This window comes from Emys orbicularis, chromosome 8 (assembly GCF_028017835.1).
Source record: "Emys orbicularis isolate rEmyOrb1 chromosome 8, rEmyOrb1.hap1, whole genome shotgun sequence".
Classification (NCBI taxonomy): Eukaryota; Metazoa; Chordata; order Testudines; family Emydidae; genus Emys; species Emys orbicularis.
The window spans coordinates 1,086,996-1,100,857 of NC_088690.1; the positions used below are offsets into that span (position 1 = coordinate 1,086,996).

The 13,862-nt window shown below is 45.5% G+C and overlaps 1 protein-coding gene across 1 annotated transcript in view; it reads left to right on the forward strand.

Annotated features, from left to right (window-relative positions):
- Nucleotides 1–13,862, forward strand: part of PTPRF (protein tyrosine phosphatase receptor type F) — a 362,984-nt gene that overhangs the window by 76,803 nt on the left and 272,319 nt on the right. Inside the window, exons 2-3 of the mRNA XM_065409241.1 lie at nucleotides 9,604–9,749; nucleotides 11,623–11,764. Coding sequence (XP_065265313.1) covers nucleotides 9,604–9,749; nucleotides 11,623–11,764 — 288 coding nt within the window. The remainder of the gene's footprint in view (nucleotides 1–9,603; nucleotides 9,750–11,622; nucleotides 11,765–13,862) is intronic.

Below are 13,862 nucleotides of genomic sequence, written 5' to 3' on the forward strand. Positions count from 1 at the left end.
GGTGTGGCTGGCTGGTGAGTAGGCCTCCTGACTCACAAAGTTTGTTGTACATGATGTCCAGGTCCCATGAACAGCACAGGACAATAGTGTATTTATAGTCCCACTTCATAGCTAATGAATTGCGCCTCGGGAAGGCTGTGCTGCTAATTCTTCAATATGCCGGAATGAATCTCCCTCCTGCCTCCCTGCCAGTGTCTGTAGGAGTCCTTCCTCAGCCCCATTGCACCTTATAAGATCCACAGGGACAGTTGGCTAATGTACATTTCAAACTCCATTAGATAGTGCACGCTTAACTTACCTGCTCATGTACACCTGGCTTTCTTCAGCATCATTCTCATAGATCTCTTCAAGTTTGAGGAAGGGATCCTTTCTCCTGTGCACCTTAGCACCCTTCCTGAGCCTCTTAAAGTCTGCCAGAGCCCACCTGACTGCTCCTGGGTTTCCCTACTGATTTGTACCAAAATAGTGGTGTAGACTCTTCTGTGACTAGGAAACTAAATTAGCCCTCTTTGACAGCAAATCCTTCCTTGGCTGTGTACGTTACAAGCTTAGCCAAAAATCTGAGTATGCTCAGTGAGTAACTATCCAAAGCTATTAACTGTGAAATAAAAATCCCTTTGGAACGGAAGAGAGTGGTGCGTTCAGTGAGGGCTATCAGCATGCAGAGTGTCACCCTTCAGCTTTACCTGGAGCACAGCCTTTTTTTTTTTTTAATGTTGCAATGTTTTTTTATAGTGAGAAAAGTGTCATTTTCACTCTTCGTACTCACATGCTGAACTGTTTCCCCATCAATTTTCCGGAATAATTCACTTTTAGGCAAAGCCCTAGCATGGAAAATTTAATAAAGTTGTAAGTAAATAGAAATAGTTAAGTAGCATTAACTGTAGCAGTTGCTGCCACTCCCACTATAGACGAGAAAACGTTATTTGGGTGAAGAGTGGAATAAGAGTTTCTTTAAGGGTGTGGGTCGAGCACATTCTGGGGATCTGTCACTTTGAATAATGAGCCCATAGAGGGAAACAGATACTGGTCTAGAGATCTTCAGAGTGTTGCATTGGTGGCGAGTGAGGTCAGGCTGTGATGGGCATTCAGCCATCCTATACCACTCCCTTCAGTCACTTAGGACTTTCCCAGAAGTTTCTCTCTCAGGCTGAAATTTCGCAAGCTTGGTCTCATTCCAAAGCTAAATCTTTCTGAGAACGTTTGAGTAAAATCTGTTTAACTATTCCTGGACCCTGAGCATGAAAGTGCATATTGTTCCCTTGAAAAAATATTTTATTTTTCACATTTGCAATTTGTCCGCCCCCTATCCGCCTCCTCCCACTTTCCACTTCCTGCCTGCCCCCCTCAGAACTCCCAACCCATCCAATCCCCCCCCCCCCCCCCGCTCCTTACAATCATAGAATATCAGGGTTGGAAGGGACCTCAGGAGGTCATCTAGTACAACCCCCTGCTCAAAGCAGGACCAATTCCCAACTAAATCATCCCAACCAGGGCTTTGTCAAGCCGGGCCTTAAAAACCTCCAAGGAAGGAGACTCCACCACCTCCCTAGGTAACGCATTCCAGTGCTTCACCACTCTCCTAGTGATAGTGTTTCCTAATATCCAACCTAAACCTCCCCCACTGCAACTTGAGACCATTGCTCCTTGTTCTGTCATCTGCCACCACGGAGAACAGCCGAGCTCCATCCTCTTCGGAACCCCCTTTCAGGTAGCTGAAAGCAGCTATCAAATCCCCCCTCATTCTTCTCTTCTGGAGACTAAACAATCCCAGTTCCCTCAGCCTCTCCTCATAAGTCATGCGCTCCAGACCCCTAATCATTTTCGTTGCCCTCCGCTGGACTCTTTCCAATTTTTCCACATCCTTCTTGTAGTGTGGGGCCCAAAACTGGACACAGTACTCCAGATGAGGCCTCACCAATGTCGAATAAAGGGGAACGATCACGTCCCTCGATCTGCTGGCAATGCCCCTACTTATACAGCCCAAAATGCTGTTAGCCTTCTTGGCAACAAGAGCACACTGTTGACTCATATCCAGCTTCTCGTCCACTGTGACCCCTAGGTCCTTTTCTGCAGAACTGCTACCTAGCCACTCGGTCCCTAGTCTGTAGCAGTGCATAGGATTCTTCCGTCCTAGGTGCAGGATTCTGCACTTGTCCTTGTTGAACCTCATCAGGTTTCCTTTGGCCCAATCCTCTAATTTGTCTAGGTCCCTCTGTATCCGATCCCTACCCTCTAGTGTATCTACCACGCCTCCCTTGTCCCCTGACGGCCCCCTCCCAGGACCTCACCCCCTATCCAACCCCCCCGCTCCCTGTCCCATGACTGCCCCAACCCTTATTCACACCCCTTGCCCCCTGACAGGCCCCCTGGGACTCCCACGTCTATCCAACCCCTCCTGTTCCCCTGCCCCATCCAACCGCTCCCTGTCCCCTTCCTGCCCCATATCCAACCCCCCTTCCCCGGTCCCCTTACCATGCCGCTCAGAGCAGAATGTCTGGCAGCGGCACCTCCCGGTCGGAGCCAGACATACTGCCGCGCTGCCTGGCATGAGCGCGCAGCCCCGCCACCCAGAGCGCTGCCCGCCCGGCGGCGTGGCTGCGGGGAGGGGGGACGTAGGGGGGGGGGCGGGGGCTAGCTGCCTGGCCAGGAGCTCAGGGGCCGGGCAGGACGGTCCCGCGGGTCGGATGTGGCCCATGGCCCGTAGTTTTCCCACCCCTGCCATAGGGACTAGTCACTTTGCCCAATTTAAAGTGGGGGAGGGAAGAATTGTGTGTGATTAAAAAAAATTGCATGTTGAGTATTTGCAGTATACAGTTTTCTTGCTGTGTCTCCAGTGGCTACCCGGAGAGAGAGACATTGAAAACAGGATTAACAAACAGGTTAAATGGATTGCTCGGGCCTTTCCCTGGTCCATCCCTGCTTCTTGTCCCTCTCCCCATAACATATTTTAGTGGTTGAACTCTAATCTGCTTACTCTGGAAAGAAGTCAGTCAGACACCTTTTACTCAGTGATACCGTGACTGAGGACCTGTGGACTATGACCTTTTCGTTAATTGTCACTAAGACTATGTTTTTTTCACGGATGTCGCGGATGTCATGGAATCTGTGACTTCCAGCCACCTCCATGATTTCAGCCTGCAGCGACCCGGACCTCCGAGCAGGCCCCCGCAGCTGCCTAGCTGCTGTGAGCGGTGTGGGGACCCCTGCAGCTGAGTTCCCCATTTTGTCATTGATATTTTTAGCAAAAGTCAGGGACAGGTTACGGTCTTCCGTGAATTTTTCTTTATTGCCCATGACCTGTCCCTGACTTTTGCTAAAAATATCTGTGACAAAATCTTAGCCTTAATCGTCACTGACATAAATTTCAAGAGTTGTTGACATACCCCTAATCCCTGGATGTGGTCAGAAGGCCAGGACACAAGATCTGAGTCTTGGTTGTTTGTAGTGTGACATGCCCCGCGGGTACAACCTGGACTGTGGAATTGCTGTGCCCCCTTAACTCGCTAGCTCGGGGTGTCTCTCTCACTGCTCAGCTAGTGACAAGGAGCCGCTTTGGGCTTTGCTCTCACACAGCCATTAGCATGTGAAGGCACACCCAGCGTTATATGAAGGCTCTCACAGCCACTTATGAACTGCATACAGGGAGACACCACAAATTTCCCCAGCCCCAGCCTTGGAAATGTGCATCTTACACTGCTCAAGACCCCCTTGACCAGAGTAAACTCATTAATTAGTTGGTCATACCATCAAAGGGTACGAATATGCACCAGCCTTTGTAACCCGAGTAGATTCTCCAAACTTCAATCAAAAACACCCTGGCTTAGATAAAACATTAAAATAAGTATATTAACTACAAAAAGATAGATTTTTTTTTAAAGTGATATAAGCATAGAAGTTCAAAATTGGTTACAAAGGAAATAAAAGATAAAAACTGCAAGCTATTTAATAAGCTTTGTCAGGCTAAGTCAAATTTGAAGCAATAAGGTTTCTCTTACCCAAAACTCACCATGATTGAATTGGCCTCGTTAGCACTACAAAAAGTAATTTTCCCTGTGTTGATATTCACCCCTTCTTGTCAACTGTTGGGGATGGGACACTTCCACCCTAGTTGAATTGGCCTCATTAGCACTGATTTCCCCCCCCACACACACACACACTTGGTAAGGCAACTCCCATCTTTTCATATGCTCTCTTTTATACCTGTCTACTTTTTTTCACCGCATGCATCTGACGAAGTGGGTTCTAGCCCACGAAAGCTTATACCCAAATAAATTTGTTAGTCTCTAAGGTGCCACAAGGACTCTCGTTGTTTCTGCAGTCTTTGCTAACTGGAAAGCTTTGTCAGTTAGTCCCTCCTCCCCCCCATTTAAATGTTTCTTTGCCTTCCAAATGATCTTGTTGCCTTCACTGCGGGGGGGAAAGGTGGTCTGATGATGTCCCTGTCCCTTATTTGATACTCTCCTCCAGGTGCTGGAAAGACCCATGTTGTGTGATGGGGGTTAGGCAGGCACATGGTGTAGATACTCAAGCAGCATTCTCTCATGTGAATGGTAACTCTCTTGTTTACATCTCTCCTGCTGGTGAATGGCCCAGATGGTCGCTTAACACCTGGCTGGATGTTGGTCACTCCTTTGTTGCCACTGAAGAGCTACTCTGTGGGCGTTTCCTAGACTCACAACATGGTTCAGTATCAAACAGAGCAAAATTTCTTAACTTCATATACAGTGATGATGCACACGTTTTGACAGGATAGTGATACTCAACAGATTATAACTTTTCAAATGACACCTCACAAGGCATACTTTGTACAAAACATGTCCTACCCATATGCAAGTGGTGAATATGGGGGTACGGGTGTTATTTGGAGGTACAGTGGGTCACACATATCGCTATCCCTATATGTGGTCAGGTGGCTAGGACATGAAATCTGAGTCTTTGTTGTTTGTATAATCTTAACTCAGAATTTTCTGGCTTCCAAACTTCAGGGTTTTTTTTCTTCTTCTTTGGGACACTCAAAATTAATTAATTATGTTTTTTATTGTCTCAAAATGTGTTGTGTGGGAATTTGTTTTATATACAGACATACCTTTGTAACCAATACACTCCCTGTGCATTTAGGTGGTTGCCAGAAAGTGGTGTTGCTTAATGAAATGTGTAGGGAATAAGAGAGTCATTCCAATGGTGTAAATGCAAGCTGAACAAGGCTATGAATTTTCCAGGTTTTATTCCTGTGCAAGTCCAATTTCCCCTTGTTCCTTTTTAAAAAAAATTATTTTGTGTGTATAAAAAAATCAATAAGTTCTCAGCATGCACAGTCTGGGGAACAGGTATATAATGCGATATATGTTTGAACTGTGTTCTTCAAGGACAGAAGTTTTGGATTCTGTTGTATTTGTCATTTAATAAATTTACACTAGTTTACTAGCATCACAAAGTAAATAACAAAATCAAAAGAACAAATCAACTGCAGAAATTCAATACAAGACAAATCAGCTCAACACCCTGCATTTCAAACCAGTCAATCACACCACAATCAACATGAACAGTAAATCAGTATTTCACTGGGAGAGATGGTAGAGGGGAATAAATACAAATATATATGAATATAAATTAAGTAGAAGTAGATGTGATTACAGATAAGTAAACATGTGGAATCAATGTAAGTCAGGCAACCACAACTAATAATGACTTGTCTTTAGTGTCAGGACTCTGCGTCTCTGCTGCAGACACGACAAGGAGCCATAAAATTTCAGTGTCTTAGGTGTCTACACTAGAAGCGCTACAGTGGCGCAGTTGCACTGACACGGCATCTGGTGAAGACGCTCTGTGCCAACGGGAGAGAGCTCTCCTGTTGGCATAATAAAACCACCGCCTCTCCCGCCAACATAGCGCTATCCACATCGGCCAGCCGGTCAGTGTAACTTCTATCGCTTGTGGGTGCGCCACAAAAGTTATACTGACATAACCTGTAGTGCAGACAAGCCCTTAGAAATCATTCTCTGGAAGCCTAACCCTGTCTCATTTCTGCTCATTTCTATGGTTGGGTCAGGTTTGTCTTGCTTTTTTCAGTTCACATGCTTTTTGGGGAAAGGACCATGTATACCTGTAGGCCCTGTTCCTCTTTGTGACTTTTGGATGCTGCTGCAGAACAAACGAACAATAATAATGGTGGGCCACACTTGCTCCTTAGTCAGTAAGCCCTCATCTCCTGCGAGGTGCGTTTTTGATCCATGAATATGTAACAGCTTGTTTCCTGTATGGTTGGGCCAATCAGCTCTCTGCCACTGGGTTGAATAGCACAAGTTTCCAGGCTTCATAGAATCATAGAATATCAGGGTTGGAAGGGACCTCAGGAGGTCATCTAGTCCAACCCCCTGCTCAAAGCAGGACCAGTCCCCAACTAAATCATCCCAGCCAGGGCTTCGTCAAGCTGGGCCTTAAAAACCTCTAAGGAAGGAGATTCCACCACCTCCCTAGGGAACCCATTCCAGTGCTTCACCACCCTCCTCGTGAAATTGTGTTTCCTAATATCCAACCTAGACCTCCCCCACTGCAACTTGAGACCATTGCTCCTTGTTCTGTCATCTGCCACCACTGAGAACAGCCGAGCTCCATCCTCTTTGGAACCCCCCTTCAGGTAGTTGAAGGCTGCTATCAAATCCCCCCTCACTCTTCTCTTCTGCAGACTAAATAAGCCCAGTTCCCTCAGCCTCTCCTCATAAGTCATGTGCCCCAGCTCCCTAATCATTTTTGTTGCCCTCCGCTGGACTCTCTCCAATTTGTCCACATTCCTTCTGTAGTGCGGGGACCAAAACTGGACACAATATTCCTCACCAGTGCCGAATAGAGGGGAATAATCACTTCTCTCGATCTGCTGGCAATGCTCCTACTAATGCAGCCCAATATGCCGTTGGCCTTCTTGGCAGCAAGGGCACACTGCTGACTCATATCCAGCTTCTCATCCACTGTAATCCCCAGGTCCTCTTCTGTGTATGAGCGTATGTTGCCAGTCTTGAAAGGCTCCCCCACTGCACTAGGCTCTGTTGTTTGCTGTCATCTGCAGAACTTCGTAGTTCACATTTCAACAGCCTCTAGTTACCACTGTTGTGTACAGTGTTGTTGTAATGATATCCGTCCCAGGCTATGAGAGAGAAAAGGTGGGTGAGGTAATATCTTTTATTGGACCAACTTCTTTTGGTGAGAGAGACAGGTTTTGAGCTTACACAGAGCTCTTCTTCAGATCTGGGAAACTTAATTGGAGTGTCACATCTAAATACAAGGCGGAACAGCCTGCTGTGGAGTTTCCATTTCAGACAGCAAAATTCAATATCTTCCATTGTTATATGCAGTGGTGTTGTAGCCGTGTTGGTCCCAGGCTATTAGAGAGACAAGGTGAAGGTGAGTGAGGTAATATCTTTTATTGGACCAACTTCTGTTGGTGAGAGAGACATCTCTCACCAACAGAAATTGGTCCAATAAAAGATATTACCTCACCCACCTTGTGTCTCTAGTTACAGTGGTTGGGCATCTCTCTCCCCTTGGCACTGATGGTTCCACTGACTGTGTGGCGAGATGAGTCACCGCTCCTCTGACGCTTGTTTTACTCCATTTGATTCCCCAGGCCTCTGCATATCCCTTTTACAGATTGTTTACAAGATTGCTGATTCAGGTACCTGGGTAATCCAGGTGTCTGGTGAGGTGATGACTGCATGTTTCTGAATCAGGCTAGAATATGGCCTCGTCTCATGCTTGCAAAGGCTTTGCCATCATCCTTGTTAATGGCATTGGCCTATTGAAAAATATTGTATATCCTTTCCTTCTAGATCCAGGGCAGTTCCCCCGCCCATGGTAATCAGGTATTGCCTGAGTGCACTGTAGTTACTGACAAGCAAGTTGTGTTGATCCCAAGCAAATAAAGGGGAGTAGCACATTGTGTTGCATATAGAATGTGGGTGGCATTGCCCTTGGCCTGCTGCTGCTTCTCTAGGCCCTTGGGGGGGGGGGGGGGCAGAGAACAGGCTTTGGTCCTCTGTGACTTTGTCTAGACTAGCATTAGAAGTTGTGTAGTTAGATGGTGCTCGCTGGTTTGAGCTGACTCGCACTCTGCTCAAGCCAGGGCAGGTTGTTTCCATGTGCTAACTGGTTGAGCTTAAGTCTGGGGAGAGACTAGGATTTAACGTGACCAGTTAGCACATGGTAAAGTAGAAAGAGAATTTTGGTTTTAGGTGGGGATAGGGTCTCAGTTTTCAACCCAGCCAATGAAAAAATTCTCTTCAGATGTTCTGGCACTTGGGGGGGAAATGGGTTTGTGTATTAAAATTTGACTCATTCTTTATGATAAGTATATGGAGCCGGTGCAGTACTCAGGTTAGACGTGCTGTGACTGTTTCAGCCAGCCCTTCACAAATTATTCAGCAGGTCGCTCAACGGAAGACTTCTCCTACAACGCCAGAAGAGCCCCCCGGATTTTTATGTTGTTTGTTAGCAGGGAAGGAGAAGGCAGGGAGATGGTTATTCCCTTCTTTTTGCACAGTTACTGAGCTTCACAGGAGGAAGGCTCCCTCTTCTTCCTCATCCCCCCAGAGCTGCTCCTGAGCTCTGCAGGAGAGTGGTTCCCTCCCTAACCACCTGTGATTTTTAACTCACAAGTGGTGATAGGAATCATCATGGGCTGGTTTTAACTGTGTGTGTCTGTGAGTTGGTGAGTGGGAGAGAGGTTTTATTGTTTTATAGAAATGACAGTATGTGTGCCTCACACTACTAACCAGGCAAAGCAGTATAACTCTTGCCAAAATACCTACCTGACCAAGAGCTGTAGTATTCTGTGGGACTGAATCTGCCTAAGAAAAATATGAACACTATGTTCAAACCAAATCACTAATTATATCGAGCTGGAGCAGAGTCATATACGTTCGGAAAACAAGGCCATATTTCATGAAATGTCTTCTATTGATCACTAAATTTCTACGTTTGTGGAGTCACTCAGGCCTGAATGTCCCTTTCGTTTCTCTGCTCACTCACAGTTTTAGTTAATAGTCTTTTACCAGTCACATGCCAGGCTGGACTGATGTAGGGATCCTTGGATCTTTAGGTCGATCGGCACCTACGTTTGAATTAAAGACTCAATTGTGCATTAATAATAGTACCCATTGGTTTTGACTAGATTCTGAAAGTTCTCAGGTGCAGCATGCGCTCAGTAAACCTCAACGTCTCAGCTGTTCTGTAATTTCCAGTGACATGATCACATTATTCACCTGCAAAATTTTATATTTACAAAATGAACAGGTTTTAAATTAGAGCAGAAAAACCTGTCCCAGTGTCATCTGCCTGAGTCAGTGTGAGTGGGAGTCTGCATTGCCTTCATTTCCATGCAACCAGATGAACTATTTTATTTAAGAAAAAAATGTTTCTGAGCTGAAACCGTGCTTGTTATGCTGCAGTCTACACTGAATTGGTATGAGTAAAGTCATTAAAATTGGGTTTTAAAGTAGTGACACTGGTGATCCTATAACTTGGGATAACATGGTACCCAGTTTCTTTACTGATGTATCCCTTGCTTATCTGAGGTGGCACACCGCTGATGGTGTGGTTTTCTTCCAGGCAAGCCAAGCTTTATGAAAGCTCCCGAAGATCAGATTGGGATTTCTGGAGGAGTGGCCTCCTTTGTGTGCCAGGCAACAGGGGAGCCCAAGCCTCGCATCACATGGATGAAGAAGGGGAAGAAGGTCAGCTCCCAGCGGTTTGAGGTAACTACAGAGATCTGGAACCAAATCTATTCCTTGCAGATCTTAGCTTCACAGTAACCAGTGTCAGAGCCTGAGTTTCTGTCAGTTGCTATAGGAGAAGAGGCTGAGAACTGCTGCAAGGGAAATTTTCCCTTCCTTCAGTGAGCCCTGCCTTAGGTCAGACATTGCCATGGGGAGCCAGAATTTGACTAAACATACTGAATGCCTGTTCTGGTCTAGCCTCAGTCACCCCAGAACCGGTAGCAGCCACTAACTAAGATGTCAGAGCTGGGTCATAACAAACAGTAGATTTATGTAGGATTTTTGTGTGTTAGAGTGGGGGAGGGGAGTGGGCATGGAAGCCTGCTTAGCCTCTCAGCACCAAGCAGACCGAAATGGGGTGCCCAAGCTCTAGCGGGAAGCTTTCCGGACAGCACTGCTGCCATCTCTGGGTCTGATTTAGATTCAGAATAGGGAGGAGAGGCCAAAGGGAGAATCTGAGTTTTCTTTAGAGTAACAGGGATGGGGCAAACAGGGCTTCCCACCCTACATTGTGTTAAGATTTTGAATGGGAAAAGCAATTTGAGTTCCTCTCCCCACCTCTCCTCCTATCTTCCCTTTGGGTCATGCCCTTTTTTCCCCTCCACTCTTGGGAATCTAACCCTTCCTCTATGTTTCCATCTCTTTGATGTTTTTGCTTTTCTTATTGGAGCGGCCTCCTCTGACCCATCTGCCCCTTCCTGGCACCTGAAGTGGGTTTTCTTGTGTCAGTTTTCTACCTTGGGCACAGGAGACTTCTCACCAGTGGCGTTTCTCACCCTACTTATCTTTAACCTTCTGCCTGTTTCTCTTGTTTCTTGCCACTTCTTTCATCTCCAGTGGTTTCTGCTGATCACTCCTGTCAGTTTTTTCTTCTTTATCCTTTGGATGTGTAGCATTAAGAGTTTTTCACGGGACACAGCACTGCATGCAGGAGAGGGGGTCGCACAGTGTCTGGACTTGAAGCGGGTCGTCCTAGTGCTCAGCATTGCTGAGCCACTTCATATGTGACCTGAGTGATAACATGATGAGGTGAGGTCTGTGCCCCTAAGGCGTAGCCCTGCTTCCTGTATTACCACAAACATAGTTCAGTTTTTCATGTGTCCGTTGTTTTGCTCCTTTCAGTAATTGAAACAGGATGAGTTTAAAGTTAACTGTGGCCTGAGGTTGTGGCTTTGCAACCTGCCATTAAAGAGTAGTTTATAACGGTCCTGTAGCATAGCAAGTTCCCCTCTTCTCTGCCATGTAGAAGAGTTGGAGTAATACTTCTCCCACGTTAGCATGATGGAAAGATGAGTGACTGTTGATTATACTAGGAAAGGAACTGTAATTATGTCACTGTTGATTGTGCCACTGTTGTGAAGGGCCCGATCCTGGAAGGTACCAAGCATCCTCAGCTACTATTGAAGTTAGTGATTGCTGAAGTGGCTCAGCATATTGTCCCACACTTATCGATATTTCTCTTATAATCCACAGGATCTTAGAGCACTGTTCTTTTATATTTTATCAGGGTTAAAGTTGGCAATAAAATCCATCAGTGTGATTAGTAAAATCACCAGTGTAAATATGGTCCAGATGTTTTAAGTCAGAGGATCCACATCTGTATTAGCGGGTTGATATTTTGTCAAGTTTTAATTGTTTCATAAAGAACAGCATTGGATCTCCTTTTGTTCCGGGACTCCTCAAAGGGCAAGTATATTCCTAATCCTGAATTTTCTTGCTTCACTGGATAAGGAACGTCTCTTTTGTCAGGTGGTATATTTGTATTTATGGATTCTATTCCTGAATTCATTCTCACTTTCAGTCTCCATTTCAGTAGGAGCCAATAAAAAACTCTTTTCTTTTCCTTGTCCAGGTTATTGAGTTTGATGATGGGTCAGGATCAGTTCTCCGGATTCAACCCCTGCGTGTTCATCGAGATGAAGCAATCTATGAGTGCACCGCAACCAACAGTGTTGGGGAGATAAACACCAGTGCCAAATTAACAGTGTTAGAAGGTAGGTGAGAATCTCTCATGTTGGCAGAGTGGCTGGTGGTATGTTTTCTGGCTTTGATATCTACAGGTTTTCTTAGTGACTCCAGATAATACTGAGGTATTCTGGATTAGTTCTGGAAGGCCGTAGGCCTCCAGTATTATTGGCCATCGTTTCCTTCAATGATGGAAGTCTTTGTCTGTTAATGTTTATGAGCAGGAAGGAGCTGTAGATTGTGAGCTTCGCTTTGAAGTGCATCTGTGCCATGCCCACTACCAGCTTTTGGGATCTAGCCAGACACACACCTTTATGGTCTTTCTCGTCTGTCCTACAGTGCCCCTCTCCATGGTATCTAAGAACCTGCACTTTGAAATGTGAAAAACTTAATCTATATTTCTACCCCATCTGGACTAAATTGCCAGTTTGTTGTGTATGGGTTTGCAAGTCGCTCTTCAGCTTTTGTAGCTGGTGTGGAATTTAGCTGTTTTTACTTTTTGTTGTAGTAATAACTTTCAATTCTGTTTCCTCTCTTTACGGAGGACTGGAGTGGCTACATAAAGCACTACGCTTGATATAAAGATCTTGATACTTGCCTGCAGTATAATATGACTTTTATTTTAGTTCTTGTGCCGGTCCTGCTTCTAAATGGTTTTTGTCTGTATTTCGTATAAAGGGACAGTGTCTTTAGATAGCATTGCTTTTTTCCATGTAATTGTTTTATAGATTGTAATAATTATTGTCCACTTTGGTCTAAGATAAAGTTACTTATTTTACTATACATGGATATGATAGTATTTGTTTATATAGGGACTCTGTAAATTGCCCTGAGGTGCTCAAATGCAGGACTTCCTCCAAGTGGAATTTTTATTTGCATTCGATATCTCTGATAAAAGAGGAAGGGCTGTTTTCCAACAGAAGATGAAGCAGAATACTTGGTATGGATAAACTGTTGAATAATCCTACAGTGAAGAGGGCTTGACTGTACTATGAGAACGAAACCACAACATTTAGCTGAAGTTCCTGGTTTGTTTGTTGGTGCCAGACTTCGCAAAGAGGAAGGATGCTCCAGTGGATAGGGCACTAGCCAGAGGCTTGGGAAACTGTTCAGTTCTTTGCTCCACTGCATACTTCCCATGCAGTAACTCACACAGTTTCGGGCCTCCATTCCCCATCTGCCCTACCTCCACTCTAGAGGAAGCACCAAGCCCATGGTGGGCGTTACCACAGTGTAAAAAAGTAAATGTGTGCTGTTGGCTGCGATTAAGCAGGGAATTTCATCCCCAAAGGAAAATGTGGATGAAAGTTCTGAGGGAGTAGAAATGGGGTTTAAAATGGAACATCTCTTTCAACCCGGTATGTGCTGGTTTGTTGGGTGCATGCACACCCAGGGGAACCAGGGAATCTCCCACTCACATTCCCTGGGGCTGAGGGAGAAGATGAGCTCCGTTCGTTCAAATATGGTACACAGCTAATTAGACGTGGACACAATGATTTACACTTTTTTCTCCTTTGAGGATTTTTACAGATAAGTTCTTATTTTTTTAGCCAAATCTTTGCCCTTCTATTCTCAATGCCCCTGTTTGTTGTGCCCATTTCCATATTGCACCTGATGGCTGCTATGCATGAGCATGGGGGTTTGTGACGCTTCTCCTGCATTGTGGCTATACCTGAAACCACTTCTCTCTTTGCTCAGGTAATGTCCGCGTGTGTACGGCCTGGCTAGCTGATCCTGCAGGGCTCACTCCAGCACATCGCAGGGAATCTTTATTGGCTCAGGCTCCTCTTTCTCTTGCTTTTCTTCCTCAACAAGAATCCCACCAAGCTGTTTGGAAACGGCACATGGTTTGTGTGAGGCAAATGAGAACATTACATAGGAGGGTGAACTGCTCAGGCAACTTAGTGGGGTTTGGCTTTTCTCACTGATAGCGAGGTTAACATCATTTTTGTAATTGCTGTCAGGTGGAAATTGAAATGGTGCAGACCTGCTGTCTTTCAAGAGCTTGCTTGACTAGTGCAGAGATCCCAGGTGCGCGGCAGAGCTCTGCTGATCACAGACATTCTCAGGGGTACATGCTGCTAAAGACACAGCACATATTGATTTTACATTACAACCTTTTGAATT